The sequence below is a fragment of the Hippopotamus amphibius genome, chromosome 6 (assembly GCF_030028045.1).
Source record: "Hippopotamus amphibius kiboko isolate mHipAmp2 chromosome 6, mHipAmp2.hap2, whole genome shotgun sequence".
Lineage (NCBI taxonomy): Eukaryota > Metazoa > Chordata > Mammalia > Artiodactyla > Hippopotamidae > Hippopotamus > Hippopotamus amphibius.
In genome coordinates, this window is record NC_080191.1 from 76,457,495 (window position 1) to 76,478,828 (window position 21,334).

The 21,334-nt window shown below is 43.3% G+C and overlaps 1 protein-coding gene across 1 annotated transcript in view; it reads right to left on the reverse strand.

Moving 5' to 3' along the window:
* The window catches only part of BACH2 (BTB domain and CNC homolog 2), a 260,715-nt gene that overhangs the window by 65,550 nt on the left and 173,831 nt on the right, over positions 1 to 21,334 (reverse strand). The window contains exon 4 of the mRNA XM_057740233.1: positions 17,292 to 17,546. Coding sequence (XP_057596216.1) covers positions 17,292 to 17,534 — 243 coding nt within the window. The 5' untranslated portion in view covers positions 17,535 to 17,546. The remainder of the gene's footprint in view (positions 1 to 17,291; positions 17,547 to 21,334) is intronic.

A 21,334-nucleotide genomic window follows, 5' to 3' on the forward strand; every position in this document is an offset into this window, starting at 1 on the left:
GTATTCTTCCGCATGGTGTTTTTGCCTTCGAAAAATATCCTAGAAATTACTCCATATCAGTTCATGGAGATCCTTCTTCTTCCATATGGTGACACAGTAAGCAGTTGTGTAGCTGCACACATGTGGATAATCTTGCACATTTGTTGTTTTCTTATTTGTGTAAACCCATTATTTTTCAGTGGGTCATTATGGACTGAATTGTGTTTCCCCAAATTCATATGTTGAAATCTTCACCCCCATCTCCCATATTTGGAGACAGGGCTTTTAAGAAGCTCATTAAGGTTCAATGTGGTCATAACGGTGAGGCTCTGAGCTGACAGAACTGGTGTCCTTATAAGAAGAGGAAGAGATGCCAGCATCCTCTCCCTTTCACTGTGCACAGAGGAAAGGCCACGTGAGGACACAGTGAGAAGGCAGCCGGTCTGCAAACCAAGGAGAGAGGCCTTAGGAGAAACCAAACCTGCAGACACCTTGGTCTTGGACTTCTAGTCTCTAGGACTGTGAGAAAATAAATTTTTGTTGCTTATTCCACCCATTTTGTGGTATTTTCTTATGGCAGCCTGAGCAGACTAATACACAGGTATTAGAAGGGGTAAATATTATAGATTTTCCATGAAAACAAGCTAAAGATTGCTTTAAGAGAAAATCACTTTTTAAAAAACTTAAAAAAAAGATGTTTCTGGAGGCTCCTGAGGAGGAAGTAAGGAAGAACCAGCATTCCATTGACCACAGAGTAGGAAGCAGTTTGCATTAAGCTGTTTTATTTTTATTTTTAAAATAAATTTATTTTTATTTATTGACTGCACTGGGTCTTCGTTGCTGAGCATGGGTTTTCTCTAGTTGCAGTGAGTGGGGGCTACTCTTTGTTGCGGTGTGTGGGCTTCTCATTGAGGTGGCTTCTCTTGTCTTGGAGCATGGGCTCTAGGTGCATGGGCTTCAGTAGTTGTGGCACATGGGCTCAATAATTGTGGCTTAGTTGCTCTGTGACATGTGGAATTTTCCTGGCCCAGGGATCGAACCTGTGTCCCCTGCATTGGCAGGCAGATTCTTAACTACTGTGCCACCAGGGAAGTCCTGCATTAAGTTTTTTTTTTTTTTTTTTTTTCATTAAGTTGTTTTAAACAGCAGTGTGAACCTTACAGGTGCAGGTCCACTAGAGCATTACTTTCTATTTTGACTCACTCTTCTGAAATCTCAATCACACACGTCAGTTGTCTTCTTCCAGACTTTGGGCATGATGGAGGGAAACCACCTCATTACTGCAGGTGCCCCAGTGGTCCAGGCTTTCAGGATCCAGGGAGGACTTTACGGCGTCCTCTTTTAACAAAGCCCAGCTGAGGATGGAAGCAGCCTCTTTTACTCTGGGTTTTTAAAAATGTCATCATTCAACTGATTAATATAAAAACATGTCCTTATTACTGAACATTCTGACACATCCTTGAAAGAGTAATTACCTGGAGATATTCTGTATATAACTCGAGTCTGAAGTAAACTGATTGAATAACTTCTAAAGCATGCATTTGTAGATATTTTCATATGCCTGAAAATACCCATGAAAGGACTCTCCTTGTCTTCAGTTTCAGTACTTGTAGACCAGGGTAACAGGAAAGGAGAGACATTCCCCACACTTGCTACTTCCTTTATAGTTGCACAAGATTTGACTAGACGGTGAGAATTTCCTTCTCTATCTGGAGATGCAGAGGGTCAGAGTCTTGGAAAACATCTGAGCTATTTTCACTGAAAATAACACCAGTAATTTTCAGAGACAAAACTCTAGGGCCCATATAGGAAGGAAGAGCATCTGTAGGTTTCAATGATCAAGGTAAATTTAAATATGGAAAAAGGTCTCACACTTTTAATAAGAAGGAACTAGAAGAACCCTATTCCCTTTATTGCGTTTTGGGTTGATTTTAATTTAACCAAGACTGTGAGTGCAAGTTCGTTTGGTCCAAGTTAAGCACTCTAGTCTCCTAGTTAGGAGAATGGAGGGCCCTGAGCTGGAAGGAAGGGACCAGGAAGCACTGGTGCACCACTGGTGCGTCTAGAAAGAAAATCGATGTGGCACAGAACTTCTGAAATCATATGCAATGCCAGACGGCAGAGTTGTACTTTTTCCAGTATTATGTTCCACACTCCACCCAATCTTCATTCCCTCCTCCCCTTCTATCCACTGAATGGTTCACATAACCTTTTTATTATTATAGAAATGTAATAATGTACTCTGTAGGAAATTGGAAAATGCAGACAAGCAAAACAAAACCCATCACATTCCCACCATTCACAGGTCACCACTCTTAACACTTTAGCACATGCCCTTTTGGCTCCTTTACACACACACACACACACACACACACACACACACACACTCCAATTTGTATTTTTTAACCAAGTTGAGATCCTACTGGGGCTATTACTTCTCAGTCCGCCTTTTCCAATTATTACCACCCTTCCATTTCAGGGAAATTTTCCCTAATACCCAGACCACATTTGGATTTCCCCTATTTCCCCCCAAAAGTCCTTTATAACTGGTTTATCCAAACAAGTAACCACTCCAGGACCACATACCACATCTGGTTTTTAAACCCCTTAACTCTTGTTTAATTTAGCGTACTCCCACTTTTATGACACTGACTTTTGACGAAATCGGGCCATTTGTCCCGTAGAACAACCCACCTTCTGGATTTGCCCCGTTGCTCCCTCACGGTGCTGTCAGGCTTGTTTTTGTAATCACTCTAACTGGAAGTTATGTCTAAAGGCTTTATGAGGTCAAGTTACACATGGAACACATCATCGGGAAGGGTGTGTATTTCACGAATATCATCAGAAGACATCTAACACCTAGGTGTCTCACCAGGAGTGATGCTCAGACTGACCTCTGCCTGGGTTTGCGTGTAGAGAGTATGTGTGTTTTTACTTTGTGTCTGTGTGTGTTGCTTAGCTACTATACTGACGTCCAGCAAACATTCATCATAATGGTTTTAACCATAAGTGATCACCTTTGCCTGAATCTGTTCCTAGCACTTTAAAATATAGGGCACTGGATTACAAATACCCTTGAGGTATTTCTAGAGGCTGTGTCCTCCCGAAATTTAGTATCTCCTTGCAGGTCCTTGTATCCATCTATGCTAAGTAAGACATGATGCTCACATTATCACCTGGGAGGCATACTCCTAAAAAAGTAATTTGGGGAGCACCTCTGTATGTATCCTCAGTCTGATAAACTGTGGGGGCTTAACTATTTCCCAAGTAAATGAAAATAACCTTAAAACCAGCCATCCAGAGTCGACTTCATTTTTAGTAGAGGAAGCAGCAAAAGGAGTTTAAGTATAGGAGTTCAATCTCAGCCCCTGACCTTTTTTCTCTTCTCTTCTCTCAGAGGGATCCCCAATTCCTGGTCATCTCAGTTCTCAGCCACCACGTATGGGTCCGTGTTCCTCACAGCCGTACCTTCAGCTTTGCACTCGCGGTGCCTTGGGAACATATAAAGCCCTGCAGATACATAGCAAGGCTGGAGGGCCTCTTTCCCCCGTGATGAGTCCCATACCCAAGCATCTCCCAGTTCTTCACCAGGCACATACCTTCATCAGCTCATGCTGGGACCAGGTGAGCTTCCTGGCTGTGCCCTCTGTCTGGAGTAGTTTATTGTCCCATCCATCCAACAGTCCACTGCTAGACAGTTATTCCTTAAATTCTTTTCATCATGTCTCTTATGGGCTCACAACGTTTCAGTGAATTCCTATTGCTAACTCCATGAAGATAAAATTCTTTGGTCTAAACTTTATTCTTTCACAGGAAGTTTCCACGTAATCAGACCATATTTTGAATTGTTTCCCCATATCTACCCTTGGTGGCAATCAGAGCTGGCTCCTCGAGGCCCTGTGACTGCTTCTTTTGGGGCCTTTGTCGCGCCAGTTTCCTCTCCTGGAGGCTCTCTCTCCACTTGTTCCCTAAGAAAGTCTGATCTGTCCTGTGAGTGTTGGTTTTAGGTGGTTTTGGAGACGGAAGGAAAATCCTATCCTCCCGCAGATCAGAACCTCTGCGGCACAAACAACAGCTAACACATAACATGGCATCTACAATGAATGCTCTTAATTGTTTACACCTTTGATTTCTATGGTTTGTCTTGATTCTTCAACTATACTGTAAGCTCTTTGGAGGAGATGGTTTTGTCTTATATTTCTAAGTTAACCCCCTAAAAGAAATGATCTAGGAAAGGGTCATGTGTTCCATTCCTCCGCTTCTAGGAAGTGGTGTACTTAAGCCATCTTGTCCTTTGGACCCCTTTGTCCATTTTTTTTTAAAGATTTTTTTTTTTGATGTGGACCATTTTTAAAGTCTTTATTGAATTTGTTACAATACTGCTTCTGTTTTATGTTTTTGGGGGGTTTTCTTTGGCCACGAGGTATGTGGGATCTGAGCTCCCTGACCAGGGATCAATCCTGCACGCCCTGCATTGGAAGGCAGTCTTAACCACTGGACCACCAGGGTAGTCCTTTGACCCCTTTGTCCTTTACACACACACACACACACCCCTCCTCTGAAGGTAATTCTGTTTTTGTTTCAACCCTACTGCAGTGTCTAGCATCTTGCAGTGTGATAAAATTCTCCTTTAATGGAGCTGAAATCCCCCCCACATAGCCAGGATACTATTTCTTCTGTTAGCAAGTGAGAACATCTGGTCGACATCTACTGTAACAGCCTCAAACAGGAGGCATGGAGAGACTTTGTTAAACAGAACGTTGAAAGGTCATCTCATTTCTCTCTGAACATCTTGCAAATCTTATGGGTTTAAATCATCCCCCCAAAATCCCCAGAGTTACAAAAGGTGTGCTTCAAACATCTTCTCTTAGAAGCCTGCATATTTCTTACCCCCGAATTTTGGTGGTACACATTTTTAATCTTCCCACCTTCCTATCTGTAAGGTACAGTTTAATATCTGGGCCACGACAGCTCTATTTGGCAGAAAGAATATCCGCGCATAGCCTAAGGTGTCCATTGGAAGGAAAAATGACATCAAAGGTGAAAATATCTCTCATGGTACAGGAGTGCTCATCTCTACACGGCAAGACCCTTGAGGATCCTCTTTCAGCAGACATTTTCCTGGCCTTTTAGCAACTTTCCTATTTTTCCCCATCCTTCTCTTTTAGGAACTAATAAAACAAGAATACCAGGTAAGTCGTGAGGTGTCAAAGGGTCTCTCTGGATAGATCTTTGAAGGGATCCTCACACATAACTCCATTCCAACCCACATCACCCGACACGGCTTGGCACACATGCGTGTGGCTTCTGCTTTCCGAGACCTGCCCCGTTCCACCAGTTCTACTAATTTCTGGTTGCTGATGCCACCTCTGTAATAACATCACCCATGTGCTACCTTTAGGAAGAATAATCTGTCATTTGGTTTTGCATCTAGAGAATTAAAAAAATAAAGAAATCAAGAGAACAAAAATGAAGACTTAGAAATAAAGAATTGGGAAGAAATGAGTAGCGCTAATGACATTTAATACTATCCTTCATACAGCAGAAGACAAAATGAAATAGTTGTTACTTCAACAGGCTGGAAGCCTGTAATTGTGACCTTCTGTATCCTTGCTTTGATTTTCTTCTAAACGCAGGAATCTTTTGTTGGCTAAATCCCAGCCTTTTTTTCCCATCCCGGGCCAACTTTTTGGCTTGCTTGGGAACAGCTGCCAGTATTTCTCTCTGCTGCCAATCAGTCAAAAAATGTGCTCACATTGGAATCCTGGCTCCATCCCACCCAGGGTGCTGAATGCACTGACTTTCTCACACACAGCCTTGGCCAGGCTGCACGCAGAAGTCCGGCTCAGACAGTAAAGCTCACGGCATCATCAGCGAGCTTGGAAGAGGTGCCCATGTCACTGAGAGAGACTGTCAACATATTTGAGGAGGCTATGGCAAAGCGGAAGGTTTTACTATGTGCACCAAGTGAATGGGAAAAAGAACACTTCTGAAATATCGGGAAACCAAAAATGCCATTGTTTAATCGCCCCATTGCTGAAAGCAAACCCAGCCCAACCCATTGTCTAGCCTGTGATTTGGTTAAGAACCCAAACAAACAAGAAAATAAACAGAAAGGTATTAACTGATAAGTGCCAACAACTAGTTTACTCTTTTTGTGCTTCTAAGAATAGCCTCTCCCACTGACAACCTCACACCACTCCAAGGCCTGGATGTGATCCCTTTTATTAAGGAATTCCTGAATCAATTTCCTGGTTTACAGCTTGTCCAACTAAGATTCCAGGTGTTCTCACCATAAGAAGGGTCCCTTTCAAAAGCTGTCTGCTTGTATAGAACTGCACACCCACCAGAAATGTCATGGACACCCCAACAATAGAGCTGAAACCTGAAGCAGTTTGGTGACATTCCAAGTTGCGGAATGGAATGCAAATCCATTAAGATGATTAGGTAACTTCACTGATATCCTCCCATTTGTGCCAAGTGTTAAGGCTGCCAAAGAAAAGACAGAATCACAACCGACTCTTGGATTCCAACTCTGAGTATTTTGGTGCGGAAACTGTATTTTCTTGTAACTCATTTAAAAAAACACACCATGCTTTCACTGTTTAATTGCAATCTCAGTTTTCAGGAAGCAAAGAGAAATGAGATCTATAATCAATGTTTCTCTTCTGTGTGGCTTTCAGCTTAAATGGTCCTGCGCTTTTATTGGCAAAGTAAGGCAGGTAATACAGTGAACAAGAAACCTATTCTAAGAAGCGCTGGCTCAAAGTGAAGTACCACTACATCACGAGTGACTCAACCATGTACTCAAGAGTGATTACTCTGCATCGATAAAGCCATGCTAATTGGACAATGGCTTGCTGCCAGCTCATGTTGGCATGACCTACAATACCCTTGGCTGACAGCCATTATGTCTATCACACCTTTTTTTTTTTTTTGGTAATCTGGATGGGAAGGGGAAACAGTTTTTTAAAAAATCCTCCCAAGTGCTATTTAACTTCTTATCATGAATTAAAAGTTTAATTAAGTGCCCTGTTAAAGGCCTGGGTTCTACGATTAAATATGACAAAAATAATACTCATGATTCCTGATCAAGTGAAGAACTTTACAGCTCTGAACCCTGATTTTAAAGCTATTACTAATTTTAATTGAAATAGCTAAGCGATTCCATAACAGGGCAAAGAAAGAAACGTAAGAGACATTTAATTCACACATAGAGAAGAATTTTAAAATGAATAGAAACACTGGTGGCTATTTATCAAATTTCGTGCAAATAATTTTACTGTCAACCGCTTTGTTATGAATCCAGTTAAAAATGTTGATTACTGTGGTCACCCTACATACTACAGGGGGAAGCAGGGATAGTGCAAGAGAGCCTTAAAACTGACTTTGAAATCAGGTCACTTAAAAATCATTCTTAGGGGAGGGTGGGGGGGACTCGAGGTGGGGGGAGTCAAGGAAGGGAGGGAATACGGGGATATGTGTATAAAAACAGATGACTGAACTTGGTGAACCCCCCAAAAAATAATAAATAAAAAAAGAAAAAGAAAAAAAAATCATTCTTAGACAGGTCTTAGTTTTTGTCTACTCAACTCCTTCTACTATGCCAAAAGAGGAATGCATCTTTGCAAAAAGCTCTTTAAATAGGATTTACTGGCCTCAGGATTTAGAAAATGTAAGAGGTTTGGAAATAGCTTATATTTTTCAGTTTTAAAATTAGCTATTGCTGTGGCTATTTTCACACCAGATTTCCCTCCCTCTGTAGCAGCACCACCGAGCAGCCTTCAGAGATGGAATCACAATAGTATTAACTCCCCTTTTCATGGCTTGGCTTTATCGCACCCCCATCGGAGTCAGAGGCCCAGAATGCAGGGCTGGAAGTCACCTCTGCGTTACTATAAATAAGTTCTGCCTTCAGGCAGTTCAAAATTATCAGCACGACTCTAGGACTTGAAAACTTCTTACTTGCCAGCAAGTAGTTACCTGGGATATTCTGACTTCTTATTTACTTTTCTTTTTTTTTTCATCTGCTGCCAAGTCTCACTAATGCAACTTGGAAACTTGCACCACAGCTTTTAATGAGGATTCTGAGGTAAGAGCCATTTCATCAGAGAAGACTGCTTTCCTTTCATGGGAAGAATAACACCTACTGTTTATATGGCGTTATCCTTCTGAGAAGTGTAACTTATCACATGCCATTAATCTGCAGAGTAGCTCTGCAAGGAAAGCTGGTACCCAGTATTGTTACTCCCTGCATACTCGTGTGGAAATTGAGGTCATTACGTAAAAATAATTTGTTTTCAAGATCCTTCTGAAATGGTTACAGAGCAATGATCTGCATCTTCTACCATCTGTCTATGTTGCAGGTTATCAAATAGCCCAGTGGTTCTACAGCTCTTGAGCTGTCATCTCCTGTGAACTCTTGTAAGACCACCTTGGAAAAGTCAGGGAGGATTTACAAACAAAGATAAGACAAGTGAGCTCACGCCTCTCCTGAAGTCGGATGAGTCTTTCCTTTCCAGACCAATCTGCCTCCCATCTCCCTGGTCTTTTCCTACCTCTCAATCCAAACATCTCTCCTCTCTTTCTGACCTGCAGGAGTTTTTTTCTCTCTCTCCAGCAGGAACCTAGAAAAATTCAAAGACCATCAACCTGTAGCACAGGCGAGGTCTCCAGAGATCATCTAGTTCAACTCCATCAATGTCCAGAAGGATAAGGTGAGGCTGCCCACTTGCTCAGGAGATCCTACCCTCTCTCAAGCCCCTCAAGAGCATTCTTTCAGCCGTTGGCCTTCCGTCTGCCATATCAACAAGTTTTCTCTCTCTTTTGGAACTTTCCCATCTGCCCAAGTATGAGTCAGGATGGGCTCTGCTGTGCAAACAAATAAACACCAGGTCTTCATGGCTTAACATAAAAGTTAATTCCTCATGTGTGTCACAGTCTGGTTTGAGTCAGATGGCTCTCTTCCAACAGTGACTCAAGAATCTGGGTTGTGGTTCCACCCCTTAGGAGTTCTCTGATGCCAGTTCAGTGGATGCGAAAGAACACGAACTCACGCTTACTTTTAACTGCCTCGGCCTAGAAGTCACACGTGACTCCCACTCACGTTTGATTGGCTGGATCTATTTACCCCGCACACCTGATTGGAAATGCAGTCTTCGTGTGTGTGCAGAAAAAGACGGGAAAATTGGATATGAGTGAATGTTGATAATCTTCACCATCGAGGGCAACTGTGCTGGGATTTCTTCCTACTTATAACAAAAGCCCAAAGGAAACCTCTTTTGATTCTACTTTCCTCCAGTTACTGGCTCACCCCTCTGTTTCCTTTAACTCAAACAGCCTCAAAAATGGAGCCTACATGAGCTTCTTCAAATCCTCCCCTTCTCCCTCTCTCTAGAACAGAACCCAGCTGGCTTTTGCTCCTATTGCTTTCCCCAAGTGCTCAGTGAAATCATGAATGTTTCCAAATCGCTGGATGGTCAATTTTCAGCCTTCACCTTAGCTGACAATTGGCATCATTTGACATAGTTGATCACACTCTCCATCTTGAAAAACTTTCTCTACGTGGCTTCCAACACACGAAACTTTTTTTTTTTGCTTTTCCTTCTACTTCAATAGTTGCTTTTTTGGTTTATCCTGCTGCCTCCTCTTTTTCTCCCTGACCTCTTAGTTCTGGAAAGATCCAAGGATCAATCCTAAGACCTCTCTCTCTCTTTTTTTTCTATCTACACTTATTCGTTTGGTATTTATATATGGTTTTGGGGCTTTCAATATCCCCCAATACTCTGGTATGAAAATTTCTATCTCCAGGCTGGATTTCTCCCAGGAATTTCAGCCATGTATATTCTATTGTGTAGCAGACATCTCTACTTAGATGCTAATAGGCATCTCAAACTTCATACGTACAAAACAGAACTCCTAATCCCGCCCCACTCTCACCATCAGAAACCTATTTTCCTCCGTCATCTCAGATAATGGCAATTCTGTCCTTCTAACAGCTTAGGCCCCAAACCTTGGAGTTATCCTTAACCCTTCTCTTTCTCTTCCATCCTATATCCAATCTATAAGATAACCCCAGGAGCTCTACCTTCAAAATATTACCAGAGGAAATTCCTTGGCAGTCCAGTGGTTAGGACCCTATGCTTCCACTGCAGTGGGTGCAGGTTCAATATCTGGTCAGGGAACTAAGATCTCACAAGCTGCACAGCCAAACCAACAAACAGAAGTTTGCAAACTTAAAAAAAAAAACATTACCAGAACCGGACACTGATCACCACTCCGCTGCTCTCACCCTGATCACGGCCATCCTCTAGGTCATCAGATCATGCCTGGTTGGCTGCCTCAGCGTCTTAAATGTTTTCCCTGCTTCTGCGCTTGCCCTCTCTCAATCTGTTTTCACACAGCAGCCAAAATTATCTTCTCCTGGGACCTCCTTGGTGGCCCAGTGGTAAGGAGTCCGCCTTCCAATGCAGGGGATGCGGGTTCCATCCCTGGTTGGGGAACTAAGATCCCACATGCCTGGGGGCACCTAAGCCCGCATGCAACTACGGAGATCGCGTGCGCACGGGCACTGCAACTGAGAGCCTGCGTGCCGCGAACTGCAGAGCCCACGCGCTCTGGAACCCGCGCGCCACAACCAGAGAGAAGCCCGCACACTGCAATGAAGATCCCGCATGCCGCAACCAAGACTTGACGCAGTGAAAATAAATAAACAAAAATTAAAAAAAAAAATTATCTTCTCCTGTGAAACCCTCCAATGGCCTTCTAGCTCATTCCAAGGAAAGGTAATGTGTCCAAAAGGTGACCAGCCTTGCCCTGATACGTCTCTGACATGCTTCCTACCATCAACCCTTTGCTCACGTTGTCACCATGCGTCAAACAAGCCCGGTCCCTGCCAGCCCCAGGGCCTCTTCCTCGCTGTTCCCTCCACCTAGATCACTCTTCCCCACGTGCCAGCATGGCTGTCTCCCTCACCTTCTTCAGGTCTTTCTACAAAAGTCATCCCCCAGACAGGCCTTGCTTGACCACCCTATTTAAAGTTGCTGTACCTGAACCCTGATGTTCCTTAACCCCCTCCCCTTTTTTATTTTCCTCAAAGGCATCTAACAAAGTCCATGTTATATTTATTTATTTTCTGTCTCTCCTTCTCCCCCACTGGAATGCAAGCTCTGTTTTTTGCTTGTTTATTTTTGGAGTATCCCTGTTTTACAATGTTGTGCAGTTTCCACTGCACAACAAAGTGAATCAGCTGTATTTACACATATATCCCCATATCCCCTCCTTCCTATCCCACTGCTTAAGCTCTGTTATGTTCACCAGGTTCATCCAGCACCTAGAACAGCACCTCCTGGTACAGACCTTGATAAATATTTGTAGAATGAATGAAGAAACAGAAGCTCAGAGAGGTGGACCAGCTTACCCACGACTCCATACGCAATTAGTGCGAAAGTCCTGATTATGGTTCTCCAGCCCCTCATGGGCAATGCTTCTCACTTCCTAAAATCAGCCTATTCTTCAGAGTTTTGTCTAAGTGATAAATGAGGGGGTGCCAAAGGGCTGGCTCTGTGCTTTGGGGTGGGGGAGTGCTTTGCGCTTCTTATCCTGGTCAGGCCGCTTCCCAGAGACCTCACGTACTGCTTCCCACCAAACCTCCCCTCTCCCTGGAGTCACACTCAGGCTCAGAAAGCTCTGGGCATCCTGTGCTATGGTGTTGAGCACTTTCTGTAGTATGAAAACCTGAAAGGACTGTCCAAAGGTAATCATGACTGTCTTATTGCTTCTCTAAAAGACGGGGCCTAAGCCCTCGCCAGAGACAATAACAGATTTCATAGCCTCTAAAAACTCTCAGACGAAAAAATTCCATAATTTCATTGCTGGCCTCTGTGCTCAGCAGTACAACAGCAGGAACATTCTTTACTGCACCCTGTGATGGAGACTTCACAACAAATGCCGTTTTTCCAGAATCCTTCTGGGTCAGTTTTCCCTTTTGTTCAGCGCTGCAAAAACAAGGTCTGTCATGAAATGTTGGGAGAGAGAGAGAAAGACAGTGAGCAAGCAAAAGACAAAGACAGTGGGACTTCCCTGGTGGCTCAGTGATTAAGAATCCGCCTGCCAATGCAGGGGACACGGGTTTGATCCCTGGTCTGGGAAGATCCCACATGTCATGGAGCAACGAAGCCTGTGAGCCAAAACTACTGAGCCCGAGTGCCACAATTACTGAAGCCCGCGCGCCTAGAGCCTATGCTCGGCAACAAGAGAAGCCACGGCAATGAGAAACCCTCGCACCCCAATGAAGAGTAGCCCCTGCTCTCCACAACTAGAGAAAGCCTGAGTGCAGCAACAAAGACCCAATGCAGGCAAAAAAAAAAAAAAAAAGAAGACAGAGATAGTGAGCAAGCAGAAGTCGGAAATATATTTTTACCTCTGAAAGCATAAAGTCCAACTGAAGGGGCCATACATGCCTCTACCCTACAGCCATTCCCTGCGTGAACCCTTCCCCTTCTCCAGGAGTGAGAGGACCTGGGAAACAAGCCCAAAGAAAGGTGCCAGAGCCCTGGCAATAACCTCTCCTCCTCTTGTCTGTTTATTTATTTATGACAAGTAAAAATTGTATATATTTTAGGTATAAATGCAATGTTCTGATATGTGTGTACACTGTGAAATGATAAACTATAAACAAATTAACATAGCCATCACATCCCATAGTTATCTTTCTTGTGTGTGTGGTGAGAACTCTCGAGACCTACTCTCTCAGCAAATTTAGAGTACGTAATACATCATTATTAACGACAGTCACCATGCTGTACCTTAGGTCTCCAGAACTTATTCATCTTATAACCGAAAGTTTGTACCCTTTGATCAATATTTCTCCTTTTGCCCTACCCTCCAGAGTCTGCTAACCACCATTCTACTCTGTTACTACGAGTTTGACTTTTTTTCCTTAGACACCACAAACAAGTGAGTATATGCAATATTTGTCTTTCTCCGTCTGGCTTATTTCACTTAGCATAAGGTCCTCCCGGTTTATCCGTGTTGCCGCGAATAGCAGGATTTGCTTCTTTTTCAAAAGGCCGAATAATATTCCCTTGTGCGTATGTATGTGTGTGTTTATATACAGACCACGTCTCCTTTATCCATTCATCTGTTGACAGACACGTAGGCTGTCTCCACGTCTTGGCTACCGTGAATAATACTGCTGTGAACACTGGAGTGCAGATACCTTTTTGAGATAGTGATTGTGTTTCCTTTGGATACAGACTCAGAAGTGGGATTGCTGGATCACACGGGGGTTCTAGTTTTAATTTTTTGAGGAACCTCCATATTGTTTTCCACAATCGCTCTACTGATTCCCAGCACAGGGCACAACGGTTCCCTTTTCTCCACATCCTCGACAACACTTGTTATCTTCTGACTTTCTGATAACAGACTTTGGCAATAACCTCTTTTCAGCCACTCTTCCCTAGCGTCCTGGGAGGAAGTCAAGCCACCCATCAGGATGGGCTTGATGTGCGAAGCTGCACCCCTTTCCTGCCCTCTGTACTTGACGCACCACAACCTGAAGGTCATGACTGTGATGCCACTTCCAGCCTGGCCAGCATCCAGCCTAAATGGTCTCTACGACCACAGCTGAAGAGGTGTTTGTTGAGCAGCTTTAATCCTAAGGAGCAGAGCAAGAACAGCGCTGCCATGCTTGGTGCATCAACCACTTTCTCTTTAACTCTTAAAATGAAATACACTTACTATTATAAATCAAATGATCTGTTTCATTAATTAACGAAAGTACTAAGGACAATGCCTTATCTCCTATTATTTGCTGACACGTATTCTTGGATGTGCTTTTCAATGAGGAACCAACACTTAAGTCACAGAAATCCTAGGGGCTATAGGTCATTCCATTTTAGGGGAAAAAAAAGCAAGACAATTCAATGACTCCTTGACTTCCAGGAGGAGGCCTCTATTTTTGTCTTTCCCCCTTTCAGCTGAGAGGCTAGACTGGGACTATGGTGGGCTCTGCTTTGCAGGTAACGGCTTTGCCCACCAGGCATCAGAGTTTGGGGCTAGAACTGCACAAGTGGACAGCAGCTGCAGGCCGGACCTGGGTTTGGCCTAAACTGACTGAGCAGGGGAGCGGAAGGGCAGCAGTTTGTATCTGGAAGTTTTCTAGTCCAAAGACAGAGCTTTCAGGGACTTCCCTGGTGGTCCAGTGGTTAAGTCTCCACGCTCCTAATGCAGGGGGCCCGAGTTTTATCCCTGGTCAGGGAACTAGATCCCGAATGCCGCAACTAAAGAACCAGCATGCCACAACGAAGATCCTGTACGCAGCAACGAAGATCCCACATGTGCAACTAAGACCCGGCGCAGCCAAATAAATAAATAAACATTTAAAAAACGAAAACCAAAACCAAAAAACCCAAAGACGGGCCTGGGCCTTCAGACTCGGCCACGCCGGCCCTTGAGGAGCTCAGCGGTTGGCCGATGGGGAGCACAGAGCGGAGCCAAGTGTGAACAAGGCTGGGACAGGGCCAGAAGGTGCTTTGAATTAGTGACCGATTAAGATGAAGTTTACAGATTTCCAAGGAGCTAACCAAATGCTTTTTCTTACATCATATGAACCAAATACCAGTGAGTTCCAAGCAGCTACTTTCCAAGGCAATGTTTGGGATGTTTATTCACCACTTAATTCAAATTCTATGAAGTCATTCACTGAGCTAAGTGGGACGATGGTCTGAGAGCCTGCAAGGACCTTTCCGTGCGCACACAGCGAGGAGAGAAAACACGCCCAGCCCCCCAGAGTCCCAGGAGGGGGCTCTGAGCAGAGGCAGAGACTCTGGGAAGGAGGCCTCAGACACAATCAGAAACCCACAAAAGAAAATGCCACAGAGGTTGGCCCGCACGCCCATCAGCAAGGATGACTGGAGCCGGGTTACCGACAATACAAATTCACGTTTCATAGGAAGGAAAAGAAAAGTGCCTAGTTATATCTGAAGGCTTCAGGTACGTGAAGAATTAGAATGTTTTAATGATGTGGAGATACAGATGACGTAGGGACAGACGAGGAAGAAGGAAAATCAACGCTTAGCAGGTTCTTACGTAACTGGGACAGAAACAATCAAAGAGGCCAAACAGCAGATTTTTGTGTGACATCTACACAGTGTGCCTCTTACTTCAAAGAGTGCCCAGTTGCAAGGAAATAAGTGATTATCAGGGATTTTTAATTAGGTTTTACTGCCTTGGTATTGTATTATGATAACTAATTTAAGGACTTCAGCACTTTAGGGGTTTTTACAGGTAAGAGCTGGGGCTGGGAGAGGGTCAGTGACTAGATCAGGATCACAGAGCTAACTGGGGAGTGGGCCAGGGCTTACAGCACACAGTCCAGGGAGTCTCCAGATGGGGCCCCCTGTCATGGAAGAGAGACTAAATTACATCAATGATGGTGTTCATTTGTAAGTATGTTTTAATACAATCTAATTTTTTTGGAAATCAGTAAAAAACATAAAGGAGGCGGCTCTCAAACAGATATAGATAATAAATTAACTGTAATCCCCACCCCCGCCCTAAAACCATTCTGGATAGTTGAAAGTTTGTCAGATATTTTCAGAGAATTCTAGAGGTAAAGTAAATTCAAAAGGCACTCTTGCTGCCCCTTGAGAGAAAGAAGAAAAGGTCTCATATTTGACAAACGCCTACCAGCGTAAACATGGACTTTTATATTTATTCTCTCATCTAACGAGGGGTTAAGTATCTGCCCGTTAATGCAACTTAGGCTCCCTGGTCACAGCGCAGCTGCCATTCCTTGGCCTTTCCACGTCGCTTGGTACATAAATATCCCTCCCACCCCTAGCCCCGGTTACATTATCTGTAACAGACACTGCTTAGCAGGGGACGGGATCTGGGGACCCCTCTGACCCCCCGTCTGTTTTTGTTTTTGCTTTTTTTTGGGGGGGATAGATGGATTTATTAAAACTGAAGAATACTTAATTCACAATGCTGCAGGCGTACAGCAAAGTGATTCAATTATATACGTGGATACATGTCTATTCTTTTTCAGATTCTTTTCCATTATAAGTTATTACAAGATATTGAATCTAGTTCCCTGTGCAAATAATTTTGTCTTAAAGTCTATTTTGACTGGTATCAATAAAGCTACCTTAGCTTCCTTGTTATCTGTTTTATATACAGTAGTGTGTATGTCTGTTTTTTTATGCTGAATTTGAATGTCTTTCCGTGGAGCAGATGCTTGCCCTACCACTTCCTACTTCTTATACACAACCTGCTTCACTCATTTATATGATTTGCCAGGCCTCAGGAGGCACTGGGGCTGTGACCCCTGGGAATTAATGCTAATTGTACCCATTAGCACCTCCCTCAGGGTGACTGGGTCTTTGGGTTCTCCTAGGGGTGCTGTGAAGAGCTGCTCTACAGATCACGGCACAACTCTGGGGCTCTCTTCACGTAGAGTATGGACATGAGTTGTGCAGTGCACAGCCTGCACAACTGTTGGTGGCGGCCCTAGCGTTGCAGACCAGGCTGGTGCACAGGGAATGATTCTGGCCCTGAACGCCAAGCCTAAGGCTGCTCAGCGTTACCCTTAGTCTCACAGAAGTGGATGCAAGAAGAGCAATTGTGTAGACAATTCAAAGGGGTGACCAATTCAATGGTTTGTTGCATGAAGCCCAGCCTTTGAGTTCTGGCAGCTCAAGCCATCCAATTGAATGTCATCTCTGGACAGAACAAGTCCAGCTACTAGTGTCCCCAAAGTACAGAAGTGATTGGATTCCCTTAAGTAATTAAGAAACCTAGGTAGGGTATTTTCAACGATGGTGAGAAAAAGCAAGTTTACACTTCTTAGAATCTTACTGTATGAACTGTGAAAATGACTGCTTGCTTTTACTCTTCTCCCTGGGCCAGGAAGGTGCTGTGAATACTTTCACTCTTTTACTCTCAGGGGAAATCAAATGTTCCTTCAACCATTTGAAAGAGAAAAATCATAGCACCAGTCCCAGTGATTCAGATCCCGCATCTAGGATTGTACTAAACTTCATTCGAACGACTCAAAACCCGAAGAGTAAGTGAACTAGAAACTGCGAGGGACTGTGAGCCACAGGTGAGGTTCAGAGTCATGCCTCCGAGACTTGACACGCATCAAATAGAAACTGGCTCGGCCACAAACCTAACACGTGGGTGACTTGCTCATCAGCCCCCGAGTGGGGATGTGGCCTGGGCCCCACCTTCCAGGTCCTCCTCGGCCAACTGTCTCCAAGGCAACAAGCCTCCGTTCGCAACCACACGAACACACCAAACGACCGTACCTCCTCAGGCAAGCTGACCACCACGTCATTTTCTGTCTGTCCGACCAGCGCCTGCCAGAAGTATTCACTGCATGCGGCCAGCACAGCTCGGTGGGCCCGGAACTCCTTCCTCTCCACGATCAGAGTCACGTCACAGAGAATATCCTTTTTGCGCTGGTCATTGAGGCCCAGGAGGATGTTGGTGCAGTGGACGGTGGACTCATACACATACATGGGGGAGTCAGGCTTCTCATCCACAGACATGCCGTTCACACCCTGAAAGAGAGCAAGCAAACCTGGGTCATCACGGCTCCCGGAGTCAGAGAGAGACGGTGAGAGGGGAGGCCGAGCTCCCGGGAGCCACCGCCCAGAGCCAGGCCAAAAAGGAGCAGAACTGCCTGTTAGCAGAACCGATCAGCGAGCACTGTGAGCTCGGCAAACATTTGGACGGTCATGTTCTATGGCTGACGCTTCTCCTTTCCACTTACTGCGTCCTTTTACCCCGTGGAAACAAAGCCAGGTCTTTTAATGGAACACCTAAACATTCAAAACACACACCTACTTTAAAACGTGGTAGTTTTGATTTTATTCGTGGACGGAAGGGGAACTTTCGCACATACAGAGTCCCAATGCAAGAATTAATTGAGCTTTGTGTAAAGAGGAAATGAATCATTCTGCAGTATTGGGAACGCTGCCTTGATGAAGCATGTGTAAGTTCCTAGGCTGAAATCTGGCTAAGATGCCAAGCAGAGTAAATATCTAATCACAGTACGTAATGTAACACGGGAACTAAACGGAATGTGCATAAAGGAGCGGATGTAGCCAGCTATCCACTGCAATTGCTCTCCGCCACTTCAAGACAAAGCACGGCCACCCTGATGCTACTGTGGCCACAAAAGGCTCTTGAAAAGAAGTGGAAATATGCTGCCGTTATCCCCGCAGACTGGATGTACATCCTCTTTAAGGAAACACAACATATCGCATTAGCAGTCCAAAAAAAAGATGTATTCAGCAGTGAAGATTACTTTTATGAAAGGATTCTTTGCTTTAAAAAGTGTCCACTGATGTATCGATATTAAAAAAAAACAATAATTAATTTACATAACAGTTTCTCAGTAATATTTACACTAGTATGAATTCCAATAGTGAGTCTTACTCTCTTTTCGGTTTTATTCTTATTTATTTTTAAAGAGTTTTAACATACAATAAACTGCATGGACTTAGAGTGTGGAATTTGATATGTTTTGACATATATATGCGACTGTGAAACCATCGTCACAATCAAGACACTGAACATCCCCTTTACCACCAAAAGTCTCTTTACGTCCCTCAACAATCTCTCCCTGGTATCTCTCCCTTCAACAATTGATGGATATTTGGATATTTGCAGTTTTTGGTTATTACAAAAAAGCTGCTATGGATTAGTGCATAACTCCCTGTATGAACACTACGCTTTCATTTCTCTCGCGTAAACACCTCGAGATAGAATGGATGGATCACTTGGTATGTGAAAGTCTAACTTTTAAAGAAACTGCCCCTGCTCTCTGAAGCAGTTGTGCACTTTCAACGGTAGTGTATGAGAGTCCAGTTCTTTTCCATCCTTGCCACCACGTGGGATGGTTAGTCTTTCCAATTCTGGTCGTTCTAACAGGTACACTATGGTATCTCTTTGTGGTTTCAACTTGCTTTTCTCTAGTGCCTGAAGATATCCAGAATCTTTCATGTGCTTATCTGCCATCTACTTATCTCCTCTGGAGAGATTCTTTGCCCATTTTATACTGGGTTTCTTCCTTACTCTTGAGTTCTGAAAGTTCTTTCTATATATATGTATATACATTATATCATATATATATATATTTTGGCTGCCCCGGGTCTTTGTTGCCACGTGCGGGCTTTCTCTTGTTGTGGAGAGCGGGGGCTACTCTTCGTTGTGGTGCACAGGCTTCTCATTGCGGTGGCTTCTCTTGTTGTGGAGCACAGGCTCTAGGTGTAAGGGCTCTAGAGCGCAGGCTCAGTAGCTGTGGCGCCCAGGCTTAGTTGCTCCGTGGCATGTGGGATCTTCCTGGCCCAGGGATGGAACCCATGTTCCCCTGCATTGACAGGCAGATTCTCAACCACTGTGCCACCAGGGCAGTCCTCTTTATATATTCTTAATAAAGTCCTTTATCAGATAGGTGATTTTCAAATGTTTTCTCCAAGTCTGTAGCTTGTCATTTTATTCTCTTAGCAGTGCTTTTCAAAAAGCAGAAATTCTTCATTTGATGAAGTCCAGTTGAGCAATTTTTTCTTTAATGGATCGTGCTTTTGGTATCATATCTAAAAAAAATCTTTGTACAAAGCAAGGTCACATCTTTTGTCAGTTTATAACTAGATATTAATATTTTCAATGCAATTATAAATGGTTTTGTTTTTAACTTAAATTTCTGATTTTTCATTGCCAGCATATAGAAATATAAATGATTTTTGTATATTGATCCTGTATCCTGCAGCTTTGCCTAACTTGCTTATTAAGTAGTTCTCATAGCCTTTTTTTGAGGAGGTGAGATGGGAGGTAGAGTCCACAGATTTTTTACATAGAAGAGACTATTGTCTGTAAATGAAGACATTTTACTCCCTTTCCCATCTGGATGATTTCAATGTCTTTTTTCTTGCCGTAGTGCATGCATTGGCTAGAACCTCCAGTACAATGTTGAGTATAAGTGGTAAGAGCAAATATCCTTCCTTTGTTCCCAATGTTATGGGGAACATATTCAGCTTTTCACTGTTATTTATGATCATAACTATTGGTGTTTCATAGAAGCCCCTATCTAGCTGAAGGAGTTTCTTTCTATTCCTATTTTTCCGGGAGGTTTTTTCTGTGTTTGTTTTTCAAATCAGGAATGGATGCTGAATTTTGTCAAGTGCTTTTTCTGCATCTGTTGAGACAGTCACATAGTTTTTCTTTTTTCGTATTTTAATATGGTGAATAACATTAATTGATTTTTAAAAAATTATTTATTTACTTTATTGGCTGAGTTGGGTCTCCTTTTTGCTGTGTGCGGGCTTTCTTTAGTTGCGGTGAATGGGGGCTACTCTTCATTGTGGTGCGCGGGCTCCTCATTGCCGTGGCTTCTCTTGTTGCGGAGCACGGGCTCTAGGTGCGTGGGCTTCAGTAGTTGCAGCACATGGGCTCAACAGCTGTGGCTCATGGGCTCTAAAGCACAGGCTCAATAGTTGTGGCGCACAGGCTTAGTTGCTCCACGGCATGTGGGAGCTTCCTGGAGCAGGGATTGAACCCATGTCCCCTGCATTGGCAGGCAGATTCTCAACCACTGGGCCAACCTAGGAAGCCCAACATTAATTGATTTTTGAATGTTAAACCAATCTTGCATTTCTAGGATAAACTCCACTGCTCATGATGTATTTGCCCTGTAACACGTTGTTGGATTCAATTTGCTAGCATTTTGTTAAGAATTTTTACATCTATTCTCATAAAGGAGATGAGTCGGTAGTTTTCTTTTCTTATATATTTTAAACCTGGTTTTAGTATTAGGGTAATGCTGGTCTCACAAAATGAGTTTGAAAGGATTTCTTCCTCTTCAATTTTCTAGAAGAGTTTGGATAGAATTGGTTTCTTTTTTTACTTAAATATTTGGTAGAATTTATGAAGTTTTCTGGGCTTGGAGTTGTAACCACAAATACAATTTTTAAAACCATTGTCAAATTTATTGGTATAAAGTTGTACCTAATATTTCCTTATTTTCCTTTAAATATCAGTAAGAATCTGTACTGATGTCACCTCTCACATTCCAGACATTGGGAATTGGTGCCATTTCTCTTTTTTTCCTGAATAGTTTGGCTAGAGGTTTACCAATTTTCTTGATATTCTCAAAGAACCATCTTTTTGGTTAAGTTGATTTTCCTTATTGTTCTGCTTTCTATTATATTGACTTCTGCTCTCACTGTTATATCCTTTCTTCTGCTTACTTTGGGGTTAATTTGCTCTTCTTTTTCCAGTTTCCTAAGGTGGAAGTTGAACTCATTGATCTGAGATCTCGTATCTTTTCTAATAAAGGCTTTATTTA